Consider the following 19917-nt stretch of genomic DNA (forward strand, 5'->3'; position numbering starts at 1 on the left):
TAAATGGCCTTTGAAGCTTTATGCTAGTGCATAACATATTCATACGTAATCCCATCCAGATGACTTTTTATATTGAAGAATTGAAAGTTTTGTAAATACATTGGAGAAAAGATCTCTGATTCGAACAACTCAGTCTGTGTTTTCAGTGTTCCCATTTGACCAATTTCACTACCTACACATTGTAGAAGTCTAGAACAAAAAGGAGCTTTGTGTTGTTAGCCTTTTGGGATTATGGAAATATAAAACTGAGATGATGTAGCTAGTTCTTAGCAGCTAAGCTTGAATATGATGTAAAATACTAAAACATCTGGCCCTCTGTATGGGGTATGACGTATACCCATATTTAAGACATCCCATGATGCTGGGTGACAGAAATGTCACAAGGCCTACATGCAATACCATCTTTAAGCAGGATTTTACAGCTGTAACCTGATATCATAAATGGAAAATGTTTATTACATAACTGGAAATATATTGTCACTCTCTTGTGACCCTGAATAATCGTATTATTTTCTTTAAGGTTGGCAATGGAAACACAAGCAATTTTAAGAACTTCTATATACTTTTTGGTGCTTTTCATCTTCACCTTTTCTAAGACACAAGCTGATGACTATTATGACTTGGAACCTTCTCATTTAGTTGCCTTTGATTGTCCCAAAGAATGTGTTTGTCCATCTCATTTCCCACGTGCTTTATATTGTGACAGTAAAGGCCTGAAAGAAGTGCCTCTCATCCCATCGAGAATTTGGTACCTATATCTACATAATAATGCTATTGAGTCACTTAATGAGAAAGCATTTGCAAATGCTACTCAAATAAGATGGATAAATCTGAATAAAAATAAGCTGACCAACAAAAAGATAGAGAAGAATTTTTTTAAGAATATGAAGAACCTACTTTACCTATTTCTAGAGGACAATGAATTAGACGGAATACCTGCACCATTGCCAAGCACTTTGGAGCAACTTCGTTTGGCAAGGAATAAAATTTCAAAGATTCCTGAAGGTGTTTTGAAGAATTTACAAAACCTTACCCTATTGGACTTACATCATAACAAGCTTACAGATGGTTCCTTTCAAGCTGATGCTCTTACAGGACTCAAGAGCCTGATGCAATTTAATGTGGCCAAAAATTCACTCAAGAAAATGCCATCAGGCCTTCCTTCTAACACCATACAATTGTATTTAGACAACAATAACATTGAGGCTATACCAGACAAATACTTTAACAATATACCTAAATTAGCATTTCTTAGATTAAACTACAACAAATTATCTGATTCGGGTGTACCAGCAAATGTATTTAATGTTACGTCTATGTTAGACTTGCAGTTATCATACAATGAACTGGCTTCTGTACCAACTGTTAATGGTCATCTGGAGCGTCTTCATCTTGATCACAACAAGATAAAAAGTAAGTCAACTTCATATAGTATGATCCCAGCTCTTGAGGTAAAATACTGATATTTTATATTACCAATATAAGCAAATTGTAGGCCTAATCCATACTAAATGTTTTATTTTGCTGTCATTGAGGCATTTTTTTTTAATCGTAAACTAAACAACAGTTGTCCAGAAAAAACTTTATTTTTTTAGATTTAGATAGAGTTAGAAAAGATTAGTGCCATATCAGATTTTTACTTCTATCCAGGGCTCCATTAGAGAAACTTTACTTTGCTTTCTGTTCTGCAGACAATGGTTTCATCAGACAGGAAGTGAGGATAAATCTCCAAAAACAGTAACAAAAACAGAAACAATTATCTTTTTAGATAGAGTAAGGCCCCGTACACACGATAGAATCCATCCGCTGAAAAATCCCAGCAAATGGGTTTCAGCGGATAGATCCTATGGTGTGTACACTCCAGCGGATCTGTTTCCGCGGATATTTCTCCCCTGGGATGGATTCCAGCAGATCGAATATTTGCTGACATGCCAAACAAATCTATCTGCTGGAATCCATCCCAACGGATAGATCCGCTGGTCTGTATAGACTCACCGGATCCATCCGTCCGAAGGGATCCCCCGCATGCGTCGTAATGATTCGACGCATGCGTGGAATTCCTTATATGACAGCGTCGCGCACGTCGCCGCGTCATAATCGCGGCGACGGCGCGACACGTCATCGCCAGAGGATTTCGGCGCGGATTTCAATGCGATGGTGAGTACACTCCATCGCATAGAAATCCGCGGAAATCCTCGAGAGGATTTATCTGTGGAAACGGTCCGCTGGACCGTATCCGCGGATAAATCCTCCCGTGTGTATGGGGCCTACGAGAAGGCTCTTATGTCAAATTTTACAACTGTATGTTGAAGATTTCACACCCACTTCCTATTTGGTGAAACCATTGTCACTCTGATGCCAAAAGAGTGGTAATCTCACTAGTGGAGCATTAGGGAACTACCGTTATGCCCCGTACACACGATTGGAATTTCCGTTGGGATAAGCTCCAACAGATTTTTCTGACGGAATTCCATTCAAGCTGCCTTGCATACACACTGTCACACCAAATTCAGACCGTCCAAAATGCGGTGACGTACAACACTACGACGAGCCGAGAAAAATCATGTTCAATGCTTCCGAGCATGTGTCGACTTGATTCTGAGCATGCGTGTTTTTTTCTCCGTCGGAGTTCCATACAGACAATTGGAATTTGCAATAGATATTTTTTCACGCTAAAAAAGAGAACATGTTCTCTTTCTAAGTCCGTCGGAATTTCCGATGGAAAAAATCCGATGGGGCACACACACGTTCAGAATATCTGATGAAAAAATTCCGTCTGACTTTTTTCAGCGAAAATTCCGATTGTGTGTATAAAGCATTAGGGAACAGTAAAAACCTGAAAGGGGTTCTAATCCTTCTTTGCTTTATCCAGAACTCAAAATAAACACATTGGTTGGGCTTACACTTTTAACTCTTTGTCATCCATTAGAATAATATATTGTTTGGTTTTAAGTGACAATATGACACTAATGACAGTGTGACATAATTCTAGCTGAGGTTGCCAGCCTGTAGCTTGTCGGAGCTTTTAAAATAGGTAACTTTGGCTATAATGTTTTGCTTATCTGGAAATCGAGGGGACTAAAGACAGTTCACGAGATATGATTTGATAGGAATGACTTTTAAAACTTCCTTTGGAAATATATTTATGGCAGCCATGGCCTATTTTGTAAGTAAACACTAAGTTGTACACATTGAACTACTTTATTTTATGGCATGTGCTGGAATGTCTTTAAGCAAAAGGTGACGTTTGTTAAGCAGACACAAAGAGAGCTGTATTTCTTGTAGCTACCAGAGGGTATTACTCATGTTAAAGTTTGCACAATGTGAGTGTTTTATGACACAAATGTATCACTCTCCAAAGAAAATCACAGAAAGAAAGCATGATGATGATCTATAGTGTATTGTCATGTTACAGATACCTAGAATGTTACAGAAAAGCATAGCAGGATCAAGTAATGGAAATTCTATGGTGTTTCTTATGCAGATACACTCATCAGAGGATTTTATTAATAGCAATTATTTACTATGTCAGTGATAATGGTATGTGCGTTAAGGGGGGAACCTACCGTTGCTAACGAATCACATGTCAGCTTTCAGTAAAACATTCTGTAGTATGGTATATTAGTGGTTAGCCCTGGTACAACAGCCACAAATGGAAAAATTAGTGGGCTGGACCCTACCAGGCAACATCCAATAATATAGTTAAAATGTAATTTTTATTAATATCACAATACAACAAACAATATCCCCAATATAAAAGAATTGTATTAGCACAGTTTGTAAACCCTATATTATTTTAGACTATGTTCTGCTTCATATTTATATTCCACTGACCAGCTATGGTATCATATTCAGTTCAACCTTGCATACAGAGAATGTTTTATATCCAGCTATAGAAATTCAGTTGGTGTTGTCAGCAGTCTGGGGACTGTAAGCAACAGTTTTGTGAATATATCTGGATATACAATATTCTATGTACACAAGGTTAAACTGAGTATGATATCATAGCTGGTCACTGTAAGGTGGAGATTAAGCACAAAAAAGTCCAAACCAATATAGGATTTAAAAGATAAATATAACCAAAGCTTTTTTGGCCATACTTTTCTTTTGGATCACTGGAGTGCACTTATTTTTGCTCACGGGTGTCCCAGAATCAACTAAAGCCCACCGCTGGCTGACATCACAGAGCTGCTCCAGATTCTGAAAGGATCCCAAAAATAATGTTAACATCCACCCAGATGCCTGACTGGCAACTGGCTCAGCCTCTCAGCGTGCTGCTGAGAGTCTGAGCCAGCCACTCCCACTTCCCCCATAGCCCGATGCTACAGTGAGTTCCAAAGGGACAGAACAAAGAGCGATGACTGAGTAATCAGCAGTCATGTTATCGCCCAGTTCTCGGGCTTAGAGCCGGGGGGATAAGTGAAACATCAGACTGATGCTGCAATAGGGAAATGAGCATAGAAGTTTGTTTTTTACTGTTCCCACATTTCTCCGTTAACAAACCATGTCAATACAATTCTCTCATATTTGTAATCCTGAATGCTTTTAATCTACCGTGATTACTAAATAGTTAATATAATAAATATTGATATTGACATATCAACATACTATAATGTACAATGTGAATTGTGTCTTCCATGTACAACCAAATGAACAAACATCTGATTATTGACATAAATTAAAGTGCACTGTGCAAAAGTTTCTATATATAAAACCAACATTAATATAGTCCCATTTGTGATTCGAAATATAAATTCATTCACGTGTGTTTGTGGGAAGATTTTCAAGAGTGTAGAACTTAAAGGGGTTGTAAAGGTAAATATTTTTTCACCTTAATGCATCCTAAGTGATACAGTTGGCGGCTATGTCCGCCGCTGTATCCCGGGAGCGCGCTCGCAAAAGATTTCCACAATGCGAGCTCGCTCGTATGAAGGTAGAAATCTTTTGCGAGAAGGAGCCGAGACAGCCGCCGAGGGACCTCAGAAGACAGGGTTAGGGGACACTCTGTGCAAAACAAGCTGCACAGCGGAGGTAAGTATAACATGGCAAAAAAAATCTGCCTTAGTGACCCTTAAAGGAGTCACCACGATGTGTACATCTACCACTCAGGGGAGAAGATTAAATACGCTTACCAGAAGGCAGAATCGACCAGGCATATAGTGTCAATGGTTCAAGATGGCGGTCACAGGAATGGTGTCCACAGATAAAAGTGGTGCAATTCCTCCTTCGCAGCTGAGCCACCTTTTGAACCAAGCATATAGTAGTAAGGTTCAGAATGGTAATCACCAAGATGATGTAAAAAAACTATGACATTTCTGCCACAGCAAAACCGTTTGATAGGTTTTAGATCGTGGCATCCAAAAAAGACAAAAAGCCTCCACATAGTGTAAAACCATTTGGTTACAGATTTATTAAAAGTAGAAAGATTTACATAAATTGCTGGATATTGTGCATCAATAAAATATCCCCTATGTGATCACAAGTGCATTAAAAGTTCAAAACGCATAGAAAGACCCAAAGCATTTCATCCACAAAGACGTCAACTGGGGTATGGGTCCAAAGCCATACATTGCGCAATAATATACACAGTAATGTGTGGCCACATCTATCATGTTATCCAGCGTGACCGCCAAGCCTCCATGTGAATTCCAATAGTGATAGGTACTAATCCACAGTGAGGCTTGGATAGAGTTGGGCCCTAGCCAATAGGACATCTCTCAATCATGCAGCCGTATCTATCATGGCTTCCGGGGGTTCCACGCCTCTTTCTGAAGCTGAACAGTAATAGAATCCCTGCCTCAGCATGGTCATCAGCTGATATGCCCTCTCAATTCAGGTAGATGACACAGAAGCCGTCCCAATGAATAGTAATCAACCAGAACTAAGCTAAATGTATGGAACACATTCAAAGCCTCACTCTGGACTGCATTCAACATGAGCGGGTCCCTGGAATGCAAACCAAGCCTCAATCAGGACTGGTCAAGTCTCACTGTGGATAGCATTAAGCATAAGTGGTCAGTAGTCACATAAATAGAAAAAAATGATATAACATTATATTTATTATCTTTGTTAGTCACTGCTGATGTAGCAACTTTGTACACATGTATACCCCATTGGGGTTGATGGCAGTACGACAGTACCTTTCCAAAGATAACAGTTTACTTAACAGTCTAACATAATTTTATTATGGAACATTTAGAATTTGCCACTAAATTTTTTTCTACAAGAAAGAGGTATGGCCATGGGGGCCAAATTTGCCCCTATCTTGGCCAATTTATTTATGGCCAAGTGGGAGGGGGATGTCGTCTATGTCCAAGACAGACCAGAATTGGTCCTCTGGGCACGTTACATAGACGACTTTCTCCTCCTATGGAATGGTGACCATGACTCTCTGTGTGATTTCATGGCATTTTTAAACACCTATGATAGAGGTATTTCCCTATCTTATGAAACTATCCATGTAAAAAGCAATTTGTTGGACAGACCATACGTTAATTTTCCGTTAGAGTTAATGATCATATAGAAAATATAAAGAAAGGAGTAACAACTCAGATATGACAGCGTATCTCCAGATACGCCGTCGTATCTCTGAGTTGTGCCGTCGTATCTATGCGCCTGATTCTTAGAATCAGTTACGCATAGATTTCTATTAGATCCGACCGGCGTTAGTCTGCATATTTACGCTGGCCGCTAGGGGAGTGTACGCTGATTTACGCCTAGAAATATGTAAATCAGCTAGATACGCAAATTCACAAACGTATGCCCGGCCGACGCAGTACAGATATGCCGTTTACGTTAGGCTTTTCCCGGCGTAAAATTACCCCTGCTATATGGTGGCGTACATGCGACGTACCAATGTTAAGTATGGACGTCGTTCTCGCGTCAAATTTAAAAATTTTTACGTTGTTTGCGTAAGTTGTCCATGAATCGGGCTGGACGTAATTTACGCTCACGTCAAAACCGATACGTCCTTGCGGCGTATTTGGAGCAATGCACACTGGGATATGTCCACGGACGGCGCATGCGCCGTTCGCGAAAAACGTCAATCACGTTGGGTCATGGTTATTTTGCAAAAAAAAGGCCCCCCTGTTCCAAATTTTAATTAGACGGGCTTACGCCGGCCTATTTACGCTACGCCGCTGCAACTTACGGAGCAAGTGCTTTGAGAATACAGCACTTGCCCCTCTAAGTTGCGGAGGCGTAACGTAAATCGGATACGTTACCCCTGCGCAAAGATACGCCGATCTACGAGAATCTGGGCCTTAAATCGTATTGGCCATACGGCATGAATATTAACTGGGACATTAATACTTTTATCAATGCAGCTTGAATTTTTATTGTCTTTTATATAATCATGTTTACACCTTCCGTTTTATTATACAGGTGGTGTAATATATTATATAAATATTTTTATTCTTTTTAATGGTTCTATTAACCAGTTCCCGACCCCCGCATGTACATATACGTCCACAATATGGCACGTACAGGCACATGGGCGTACATGTACGTCCTCGCCTATTAGCGGGTGGGGGGTCCGATCGGGACCCCCCCCCGCTACATGCGGAGGTCGGGTCCGCTCGGGGAGCGATCCGGGACCACGGCGCGGCTATTTGTTTATAGCCGCTCCGTCGCGATCGCTCCCCGGAGCTGAAGAACGGGGAGAGCCGTTCTGTAAACACGGCTTCCCCGTGCTTCACTGTGTCGGCGCATCGATCGCGTCATTCCCTTTATAGGGAAGACACGATCGATGACGTCATTCCTACAGCCACACCCCCCTACAGTTGTAAACACATACTAGGTGCACCCTAACTCCTACAGCGCCACCTGTGGTTAACTCCCAAACTGCAACTGTCATTTTCACAATAAAGAATGCAATTTAAATGCATTTTTTGCTGTGAAAATGACAATGGTCCCAAAAATGTGTCAAAATTGTCCAAAGTGTCCGCCATAATGTCGCAGTCACGAAAAAAATCGCTGATCGCCGCCATTAGTAGTAAAAAAAAAAAAATTAATAAAAATGCAATAAAACTATCCCCTATTTTGTAAACGCTATAAATTTTGCGCAAACCAATCGATAAACGCTTATTGCGATTTTTTTTTACTAAAAATAGGTAGAAGAATACGTATCGGTCTAAACTGAGGAAAAAAAATGTTTTTATATATGTTTTTGGGGGATATTTATTACAGCAAAAAGTAAAAAATATTGCATTTTTTTCAAAATTGTCGCTCTATTTTTGTTTATAGCGCAAAAACTAAAAACCGCAGATGTGATCAAATACCACCAAAAGAAAGCTCTATTTGTGGGGAAAAAAGGACGCCAATTTTGTTTGGGAGCCACGTCGCACGACCGCGCAATTGTCTGTTAAAGCGACGCAGTCCCGAACTGTAAAAACACCTTGGGTCTTTAGGCTGCATATTGGTCCGGGGCTTAAGTGGTTAATGTGACTATTGAGCAGTTCAGATTGATGCTGGGTTCACGTTTCAGGGACCCAATGCTCAATGCTGTCCATAGTGAGGCTTGACCAGTCCTGATTGAGGCTTGGTTTGAATTTCAGGGACCTGCTCATGTTGAATGCAGTCCAGAGTGAGGCTTGGATTGCGTTCCATAGATTTAACTTAGCTCTGGTTGATTACTATTGATCCGGATGGCTCCCGTGTCATCTAGCTGAATTGTGAGGACATATAAGCTGTTGACCATGCTGAGGCTTGATCCGCAGGGATCCTATTATTGTTCAGCTTCAAAAAGAGGTGTGGAGCGATACCCAGAAGCCATGATAGATACGGCTGCGTGATTGAGAGATATCCTATTGGCTAGGGCTCAACTCTATTAAAGCCTCACTGTGGATTAGTACCTATCACTATTGGAATTCACATAGGGGCTTGGAGTGCACCTGTGTGAGGCTGTGATGCAGGATTTACCAGGACCAACAGTACCTTCGTTGACACACCTAGGAAATAGTTTTCACTAATGTGTTGTTGGCTTTTCCATTAGATTGGAGGTTGAAGTCTTTGTGGATGAAATGCATTGAGTCTGATGAGTCCTTTTTATGCCATTTAGTTTTTTGAACTTTTCATGCTTTTGTGATCACATAGGGGACATTTTTTGATGCATAATATCCCACAATTTATGTAAAGCTTTCTACTTTTAATAAATCCGTAACCAAACTATTTTACACTATATGGAGTATTTTTGTCTTTTTTGGATACCACAATCTATAACCTATTAAATGGTTTTGCTGTGGAGGAAAGTTAATCGTTTTTGGATACCATCTTGGTGATTACATCTTGATCCTTACCACTATATGCTTGGTTGACAAGTGGCTCAGCTGAAAATGAGGAATTGCACCACTTATATCATTGGACACCATTCCTGTGACCGCCAGCTTCAACTCATGACAATATATGCCTTGTTGATGCTGCCTTCTGATAAGCGTATTTAATCTTCTCCCCTGGGTGGTGGATGTACACATCGTGGTGACTTCTTAAGTTCTACACTCTTGGATATCTTCCCACAAACACACCTGAATGAATTGATATCGCAAATCACCAATAGGACTATACTATTAATGTTGGTTTCATATATAGAAACTTTTGCGCAATGCACTTTAATTTAAGTCAATAATCAGATGTTTGGTCATTTGGTTGTACGTGGAAGTCACAATTCACATTGTAGATTATAGAACGTTCATATGTCAATACTCATTAATTAATTTTAGCGCTGCACTTTTTCACTTTATTTATCCACACAATTTCTGTTAGATTGTAGTACTGGCTGCTACTGTTTATTTATATAGCGAAGTGATTTTTATATTACTTCCTTACAATCTGTATATGCCAAACTGACAAAAACATAAAGAGGATTGTACAAACATTATGGTTTACATGACTGCATCATCCTTGAGCCCTAATTTTATTCCATGTCTAGCCTTAACAGAGCTCCACCATCTAGAAAAAGCAAAAATGTATTGTATTTTCCCAGACATTCAGATTAAAACCTTCACTTTTTAGTTGTTAGATTGAATCTGACATTGAAACATGAAAAGTGAGGTCAACTGGAAAATAGATTAATGCCGCGTACACACGATCATTTTTCGGCATGTAAAAAACTATGTTTTTCAGCATCCAGGAAAAACGTAGTTTTTTCTAACTTCATCATTAAAACGACGTTGCCCACACACGATCGTTTTAAAAAAATGCTCTAGCAAAGTGCGGTGACGTACAACACGTACGACGGCACTATAAAGGGGAAGTTCCAAGCGGATGACGCCACCCTTGGGGCTGCTTTAGCTAATTTCGTGTTAGTAAAAGACGATTTGCGCTTTTCTGTCTGTTACAGCGTGATGAATGTGCTTACTCCATTACGAACGGTAGTTTTACCAGAACGAGCGCTCCCGTCTCATAATTTGCTTCTGAGCATGCGTGGGGTTTTAATATCGTTTTAGCCCACACACGATCATTTTTTACAACCCGAAAAACTACATTGTTTAAAACGTTGTTAAAAAATGCAGCATGTTCACATTTTTTTTTACATTTTTCAGAACCCAAAAAATGATGTGTAGCCCAAACGATCATTTTAAATTAAATTTTTTTAAAACTTTTTTTTTTCATGCCGAAAAATGATCGTGTGTAAGGAAAATAGGCACTTTTCAAGGGAAGTTTCACTTTGCCATGGAAGCCTCAAAGCTTAATGAATGTAGTCAAGCTTCACTTTGCAAAGAATACCCAATTACTTGCTGGAAAAATAAAAACAGCATTTTTCTTGTACATGGCTGGATGATGGAAGTCAGCAGAGCTTCAATTCATTCACTAATGTAGTTGTAAAGGCTTCAGGTTTTTACTTTCTATTGCAGAGGATCCCCCCTCACCCCCCTCATACTTACCTGAGCCTAATCTCGATCCAGCATTGTGCACGAGAGCAGCGTCTCTTTTGGCTTGCCCCCTCCTCACTGGGCAGATTGATAGCAGTGGGAGCCATTGGCTTCTGTTGCTGTCAATCAAATCTAAAGACAATGGAACGGGGTTAAGCCCCACTGTCTGTGTCTATAGATGCAACTGGGCAGCCTATAAAATTGGGAGGTGTGCACTTCAAAGCTTAAAAACGCATGGATATGTGTGTGTGTGTTATACACAGTTAGGTCCATATATATTTGGACACATGCACAATGTTTTTCCAGGTATTTACCAAAATATTTTCAAGCTTTAATTATTTAGTAGATATTGGCTGAAGGTTCACATTCTCAGGTTTAATTTGAGGGTATGTGCATCCAAATTGGAGGAAGGGTTTAGCCATCACCCTCTTTAAAGGGACCAAAAAGAGCCAGGTGTGGGATACTACTTTATTATTTCTTTATCAATTAAGCAGGTAAAAGGTCTGGAGTTGATTCTAATGCCGCATACACACACTCGGAAATTCTGACCGCGTGTGGGCTCCATCGGACATTTGCTGTCGGAATTTCCGACAACAAAAATTTGAGAGCTGGATCTCAAAATGTCCGACAACAAAATCCGTTCTCTTAAATTCCGAGCATGTGCAGACAATTCCGACGCAAAAAAAATTTCACGCATGCTCTGAATCAAGTACGAGACGGAAGCGCTCGATCTGGTAAAACTAGCGTTTGTAATGGCGCATTCGTCACACTTTAGTTTTTTTATGTTTTAATGCAGCGTTTTCTCTTCTTCTTTATAATGCTAGAATAATTAAGTTGTTTTGCGTCTGAAAACAATGTTTTTGAAACTTCAATTTTCAAAGATGAAGTTGCCTACACACCATCGTTTTTTCACAATGCTCTAGCAAAGCGAGCTTAGGTTCACCACGTTTTTCCATTGAAGCTCGCTTCATAACTAGCTTCTGGGCATGCGCGGGTGTAAAAACGTTGTTTTAAACGTCGTTTTTTGCTACACATGGTTAATTTCTGTGAAGTAAAAAACGACGTTTTGAAAAACGACACATAAAATTGAAGCATGCTTCAATTTTTTTTTGTCGTTTTTCACAAGACATAAAACAACGTTTTCCCCCACACACGGTCATTTAAAGTGACGTTTTTAAAAACGTAGTTTTTTTTCATCACATAAAGTGATGGTGTGTACGTGGCATCAGAGACTCAAAGAGATTGAGAACAGCAGCAGATGTCATATAAGTGCAAATCGTCTCTCACTAAACTTCAACTAACATGAGATTAGCAGAAGTAGCTCAAAGGGTGGTGCACTTGGTATTGAACTTCCCTTGTATAGTGCCATCGTACATGTTGTACGTGACCGCGTTCTTGGCGATCCGAATTTCCGACAACATTTGTGCGATTGTGTGCGAAGTTTGTGTCAGCATCGGTCGGAAAAAAATCCATGGTTTTGTTGTTAGAATGTCCGATCGTGTGTACGCGGCATAAGTGTGATTTTTTGCATTTGGAATTGATTGCTGTGAGCCTACATCATGTGTTCAAAGAAGCTGGCCATGCAAGTGAAACAGGCCATTGTAAGACTTCAAAAACTAAACAAATCCATCAGAGAGATAGCAGCAACATTATGAGTGGCCAAATCAACAGTTTGGTACATTTTGAGGAAAGTAGAATGCACTGGTATGCTCAGCAGCATAAAAAGGCCTGGACATCAACAGTGGTGGATGATCGCAGGATCCACTCAATGGTAAAGAAAAACCCATTCACAACATCCAGACAAGTGAAGGACACTGTCCAGGAGGTGGGCATATCATTGTCAAAGACTACAATCAAGAGAAGACTTTACAAGAGCAAATACAGAGGGTTCACCACAAGGTGAATTCATAAGCCCTAAGAATAGAAACTGCAGATTCGACTTTGCCAAAAACATCTGAAAAAGCCAGACCAGTTATGGAAAAACATTCTTTGGACGGATGAAACTAATATTAATCTGTACCAGAATGACGGGAATAAAAAAGCGTGGAGACGGCTTGGAACAGCTCATGATCCAAAGCACACAACGTCATCTGTAAAACATGGTGGAGACAGTGTGATGGCATGAGCATGCATGGCTTCCAGTGGCAATGGGTAATTGGTGTTTATTGATGATGTGACAGAAGACAGAAGCAGCCAGATGAATTCTGCAATGTTTAGAGATGTACTGTCAGCCAAGATTCAGCCAAATGCAGCAAAGTTGATTGGACAGTGCTTCACAGTACAGATGGACAATGACCCAAAACACACTGCAAAAGCAACCCAGGAGCTTTTGAAGGAAAAGAAGTGGAATATTCTGCAAAGGGTGAGTCAATCATCTAATCTCAACCCACTTGAGAATGCATTTCACTTGATGAAGGCAAAACTAAAGGCAGAAAGACCCACAAACAAGAACAACCGAAGGCAGCTGCAGTTAGAGCCTGGCAAAGCATCAGAAAGGAGGAAACCCAGTCTTTGGTAATGTCCATGGGTTTCAGACTTCAGGCAGTCATTGCCAGTAAAGGATTCTGAACAAAATTTCAAAAATTAACATTTTAGTTATGATTATATTAATTTGTCCAATTACCGCATTTATCGGCGTATAACGCGCACTTTTTCCCCCTTAAAATCAGGGGAAAATTGTGGGTGCGCGTTATACGCCGATCCGCGCTGTCTGAGCGCCACCGCCGACATATACTGAGCGCAGAACACTCGGGTACACTTGGCTAAGCTTGGCCACACTCGGCTCCGCTCGTGGTCAAGCCCTGTCCCGCCTCCTAGCCTTTATGCGAGAGTAGCCGAGCGTGGCCTAGTGTACCCGAGTGTACTGCGCTCGGTATATGTCGGCGGCGGTGCTCAGAGACAGCGCGGGAGAAGCGGGGAGGACACCACAAAGGCCGCAGACGGACCAGACAAGGCCGCCGATGGACGCCAGGCAAGACACCGACGAGGGGCATTCAAACTGTAAGGTGCACGCTTTACCCCGATAAATACGGTATATTTGATCCACTGAAAATGGGGGGACTGTGTATAAAAATGGTCGCAATTCCTAAAATTTGTACTTGATATTTATGGTCAACCCCATTAATTTAAAGCTGAAAGTCTACACTTTAAAGTAATTTGGATTGTTTTGTTTTAATTTTATTCTGTGGCATACAGAGCCAAGAGTATGAAAATTGTGCATGTGTCCAAATATATATAGGTCTGGACCTACAGGGCCAGATTCTCAAAAGAGATACGCCGGCGTATCGCCTGATACGCCGTCGTATCTCTGAGTCTGCCCGTCGTATCTATGCGCCTGATTCATAGAATCAGTTACGCATTGATAACCATTAGATCCGACAGGCGTAAGGCTCTTACGCTGTCGGATCTTAAATTGTATTTTTTTTTTACGCCGCTTGGTGTCGCGGACGTCGTTTTCCCGATCGAGTATGCAAACTACGCAAATTCCCGAACGTACGCCCGACCGACGCAGTGAAGGTATGACGTTTACGTAAGATTTGCGACGCGTAAAGTTGCCCCTGGGTATATGAGGCGCAGTCAATGTTAAGTATGGCCGTCGTTCCCACGTCGAAATTTGAAAATTTATGTCGTTTGCGTAAGTCGTCCGTGAATGGCGCTGGACGCCATTTACGTTAACGTTGAAACCAATGACGTCCTTGCGACGTCATTTAGCGCAATGCACGTCGGGAAATTTTAGGGACGGCGCATGCGCAGTATGTTCAGGGCGGGAACGCGCCTAATTTAAATGATCCACGCCCCCTACCCGGATCATTTGAATTAGGCAGGCTTGCGCCGGAGGATTTACGCTACGCCGCCGCAACTTTACAGGCAAGTGCTTTGTGAATCAAGCACTTGCCCGTAAAACTTGCGGCGGTGTAACGTAAATGAGATACGTTACGCCGCCGCAAAGATGCAGCGATCTACAAGAATCTGGCCCTAAGTGCCTTAAACATGGCATGGCACGTTGGCATGTTACTTTGTAGATCCACCTTTCGCTGCAAATACCGGTGCAAGTCTTTTTGGGGATGTCTCTACCAGCTTTGCACATCTAGAGAGTGAAATTTTTGCCAATTATGCTTTGCAAAATAGCTCAAGCTCTGTCAGATTGGATGGAGAGCGTCTGTGAACAGCAATTTTCAAGTCTTGCCACAGATTCTCAATTGAGTATGCTTTGATCTAAACCACTCCATTGTAGCTCTGGCTGTATGTGTAGGGTTGTTGTCCTGCTGGAAGGTGAACCTCCACCCCAGTCTCAAGATTTGCAGACTCTAATAGCGCGTACACACGATCAGAAATTCCGACAAGAAAAGTTGGATGTGAGCTTTTGGTCGGAAATTCCGACCGTGTGAACGCTCCATCGGTCCTTTTCTGTATGTAGATTAAAACCAACATATTTTATTTACAAAATATATATAAACTCTTTTGTTATAGACAAACACATCATGCCTGAAAAGAATCACATCAATAACTCTCTCAAAACTGGACTGCTAATGGATAATGGCACCTATGAAGTGCCCTCAGAAAGATGTACTCTTGATAAGTTTGACCAGTTCTTCTCAACATGTTTTGTGGTATTACCGCTTCTTCAGGAGTATTGAGATGGGAATTTTTATGTAAACATTTTTGAAAAATTAAATATACAAATTACAGTGCGAAAATCATATTTATAACATTTGAACATTGCAAAGTGCTGAGTAGGTAATGAAGTCTAGCTTACCCAAAACAGACCAGGGTGACCCGACAGAGTAGCACTAAAAACCAGTACATGCTTCAGTTTTGAATGAACACAGGAGTGATCAATACCAATCACTCACTGTGTTCATTCAGAAAAGAAAGGGGCTGGTAAACAACATATTTACTGGACCCCTGCCCTGCTCTTCATGCTGGAATATCCCCTGCAGCATCTAGAGGGAGAGGAGTGAATTCAGGCACACCAAGCACACCCTGTGGAAAGAGGCTTTCTATGGGGACACTCGCCAAAGAGGAGGTGCCAGGAAAGCTGACGAGGGATGTCACAAGAATAGGATCAGGGCTGCTCTGTGAAAAACCATTGTACAGAGCAGGTAAGTATAACAAGCAATCACTTAAAGCGGAGGTCCGCCCAAAAAAATAATATTAAAAGCCAGCAGCTACAAATACTGCAGCTGCTGACTTTTAATAAATGGACACTTACCTGTCCAGGGGGCCCACGGTGTCGGCAGCCAAAGCCGATTAATCGCTCGGCATTCGGCTGCCCCCGCCGCCATCCTCCGTGAAGGAATCAGGAAGTGAAGCGTTGCGGCTTCACTTCCCGTTCTCTACTGCACATGCGCGAGTCGCGATGAGTGTCCTCACTGGTCCCCGCTGTCTTCTGAGTGAGTGAGTGAGAAACTTGTAAAGCGCAAAACATGCAAACTGAATCGCCTCTGGGCGCTGTTTCTATTTCATGGGTAAGGAAAACCCCTTGACCTCAGAAGAGATGGGTTTTAATCTTTCTCCTGAAGGCCAAGTGGTCTTACTCCAGTTGGGTGGTAGTTGGTAGCGCATTCCACAGCCGAGGTCCCTGGACTGCGAATCTTCGATCTCCTTAAGACTTGTATTTGGTATTTGAAGTAGGTTTTGATCGGTGGATCGCAGAATGCGATTGGGGTTATGGGCTTTTATTTTTTCGCATAGATATTGGGGGGCGTTTCCTTGAATACACTTATGCGTTAGGCAGAGTGCCTTGAAAGTGATTCTGTCTTTTACCGGCAACCAATGTAGGGATCTTATCAAAGGTGAGATTGACTCCCATGGTTTTTTGCCAGTCACTAATCGAGCGGCCGTATTTTGAACGAGTGATTTGGTATTTGGGGAGTCCTAGATATAGGGCATTTGCGTAGTCAAGTCTGGAATTGATGATTGTTCCCACTACGACTGCAATGTCCTCTTTCGGGATGTAGGGGGTGAGTCTGCATAGTAGGCGCAGCAGATGATGGGATCCGCTGACTACAGACCCTATTTGTGCATCCATTGTCATGTAGGTGTCAAAAATGACTTTTGACTTTGGTGCTAGGGGTGATGGTTTTGCCCAGAATGGGCGGGGGGGTCCACGTTGACGCGGAGTGACTTTTCCGGTTTGCGTGAAACAGAAGAAGTTCTGTTTTTGAACCATTGAGTTTAAGATAACTGGATGTCATCCAGTTATATATTAGAGAGAGGGATTTCTCTAGTCCAAGAGAATGATCCTTTTTGTTGCAGATACGGAAATACAGTTGTGTGTCGTCTGCATAGGAGTGGTAGAGTAACTTCTGGTTACTGATGATTTCAAAGAGGGGGCAGAGATAGATATTGAACAATACGGGCGACAAGGGAGATCCCTGAGGGTCTCCGTATGATACCGTACGTTTTTCAGAAGTGAAAGGTCCCAGTTTCACTATTTGTGATCGGTTTTCCAAGAAGGAGGAGAACCAGAGTAAATCACCTTCCGCGACTCCGGCCACTTCAGCTAGCCTAGCCAGTAGTAGTCTGTGGTCTACAGTGTCGAAAGCCGTGCTTAGATCCAGCAGGATCAGAAGACAAGATTCTCCTTCATCTGCGGCCTCTAAAGCATCATCCCATATTTTAAGCAGCGCCGTTTCTGTTCCGTGCCCCGGACGGAAGCCTGATTGAAACGGGTCGAGTAATTTATTGGTGTCTAAATGCAGTTGCAGCTGTTGTACAACTACTTTCTCCATTACCTTGGAGAAGGTATTTAGACCTGTTATGGGCCTCCGGTTGTTTGGGTCTTTGGGGTCAAGAATGTTTTTTTTTAAGGATTGGTTTTATTGTACCTTGTTTCAGCAAGGTGGGCACCGTGCCCTCCTTGAATGATTGGTTTATGAGCTGCGTGATAGCTGGTGCCAGTATATCGGCACTTTCTTTCAGCAGTTTAGTGGGAATGATGTCATTGGGTGCTGTGCTGTCGCGCAGTCCAGATGATGTTTTTTGTGGTGTTGATGGTAATGGGTTTGAACTTTGGGGGTTGCGCCGGGTTTATGTGGGTATTTGGTTTGGGATTAGGTGAAGGGTTAGTGACGATTCCATTTTGCTGAATACTTTCCCGGATTTTTTCAATTTTATTGATGAAATAATCTGATAATTCATTGCAAAATTCTTGTGAATCAGAATTGGGGGCCTCTAAACAAGCTGGGTTCATAGTCTGCAAAACCAGCTTGAAGAGTTTGCAGGGGCGGTTTAGAGCATTTGCGATGATGTTGGAGAAGTGATTTTTTTTTGGCCATAAAGATTTCCTTATGATATTTCTTTGTTATTGTCTTGTAAATGTTGTGGTTTTTATCAGAGAAGTTCCTTTTCCAGGCAGCTTCTGCTCTTCTACGCTCTTGCTTTAGCAACGTCAGCTGGTCATTAAACCAGCTGGAGTTGTTTTTGCGGACGCAAGTTTTCCATTTTGGTGCCACCAAGTCAGCTGACTGTAGTAGCGCCTTGTTGATGGCGTCAAGAGTTTCTGTGGCTGTTTGTTTTTGTTGGATTGTTTTTATTTTGTTCCTTAGTGTTGTTTTGAAGAGTTCCGAGTGGAGCTTCTTTTGCGATCTGGTCCAGTGAGTTGTCACCGGTTTAGTTGTTTTTTTTGGGCTGGCGTTGGTGGTGATTTTAAAATTAATGGCATGATGATCGGTCCATGGTAGCGGCTTAATTCCAGGACGTCAATTTCCAAATCTTGTTTGAAAATGAGGTCAAGTGTATGACCTGAGGCATGAGTGGGGGCTAGTATTAGTTGCTGAAGACCTAATCCTTCCAGATGGTCGATGCAAGTGTCGGCGACGGGGTCCAATGAGGAGTTGGCCCAGAGGTTGAAATCCCCAAGCACCAAAAGGTGTTTGATGTTTAGGGTGTATAAGGAGATGAATTCCGTCAGCGACATGAGAAGGTGCGTTTTTGGGCCTGGTGGTCTGTAACAAAGGAGAATATGTACCATGTCTTGAGGATTTGTTTGCAGCTGTAGAGTGAGGGTTTCCATGAATGGAAGCGAGTTTTGGAGGACTGGTTTGGTGATCGAGAGGTGAGTCTTATGGATCACCGCCAGGCCTCCCCCTCTTTGCCCCACTCTGTTCTGCATTTAAATGCGATAATTTGCTGGCACCAGTTCTCCTAGAATGGTGTAGCAATCTGCTGTAAGCCAGCTTTCTGTGATGAAAAGGCAATCTAGATCGTGTTGAAGGATGAAATCAAAGATTTCTTGCCGGTGTTTTACTGCCGATCTTGTGTTAACCAAAGGGCATGATATGCGTTTGGGCTGGAGTACCTGCATGTAGTTTTTCACTGTTAATCGTTGGTTGATTCTTAACAGTTGCTCCCTCTTTAGCGCTTTTTTGGTGACCGTTGGAAGTGTAGGTGAAAATGGTTTTGTGTGTCTGTGTGTTTCCCAGAAAACAGCGGGGGGGGGGGGCAGGAAGTGACGTAGACCCCCATAGATTCTGCAGGGGATCAATGCCCTGAAGTGGGTGCAATGTATTATACAGGTATATGCACCCCCTCCCCCTGAAATGTGACACCGGAGGGGGGGAGGGTTCTGAAAAGCGGAGGTTCTATTTTTATGTGGACCTCCGCTGTAAGTTTTGGGGAAAATTCCTTTACAAAGTCCTATTTGATTTTAGTAAATCAACCCCAATGTTAGCAAGGCATAAAAAATGTCCTGTGCACCATGTAGGGAACATAGCTTGAGTTCTCCAAAAAGGTGAATGGATTGTGTTACAAGCACCTAAGAAGGATGTGCAGCAAGACACAGCTTTGAAGACATTTGTGCTTGTTTAGAGCTAATTCTTACCAGTCGTTTCTAATACCACAATAAAAAAAAAAAAATAACCTGCTCAGTAGAATATTTTCAAATATATTTGTGGTCACAAAAGCAGTTTTTCATGCATGTCATGATTTAATTTATTACACATTTGTTATAATTGACATTTAGAGTCAGTTCACACAGGGGCAACACGACTTCCAGCACAACTTTGGGAGGCAACTTGGACACGACTTGAGTATGAATCAATAGGCA

The 19917-nt window shown here is 41.8% G+C and overlaps 1 protein-coding gene across 2 annotated transcripts in view; it reads left to right on the forward strand.

The window, feature by feature from the left end:
• KERA (keratocan) overlaps positions 1–19917 on the forward strand; it is a 41657-nt gene that overhangs the window by 1070 nt on the left and 20670 nt on the right. For both annotated transcript variants that reach the window (XM_040344145.1, XM_040344144.1), the window contains exon 2: positions 521–1413. In XM_040344145.1, coding sequence (XP_040200079.1) covers positions 528–1413 — 886 coding nt within the window. In that variant the 5' untranslated portion in view covers positions 521–527. The remainder of the gene's footprint in view (positions 1–520; positions 1414–19917) is intronic.

Source organism: Rana temporaria, chromosome 3 (genome assembly GCF_905171775.1).
Source record: "Rana temporaria chromosome 3, aRanTem1.1, whole genome shotgun sequence".
Classification (NCBI taxonomy): Eukaryota; Metazoa; Chordata; class Amphibia; order Anura; family Ranidae; genus Rana; species Rana temporaria.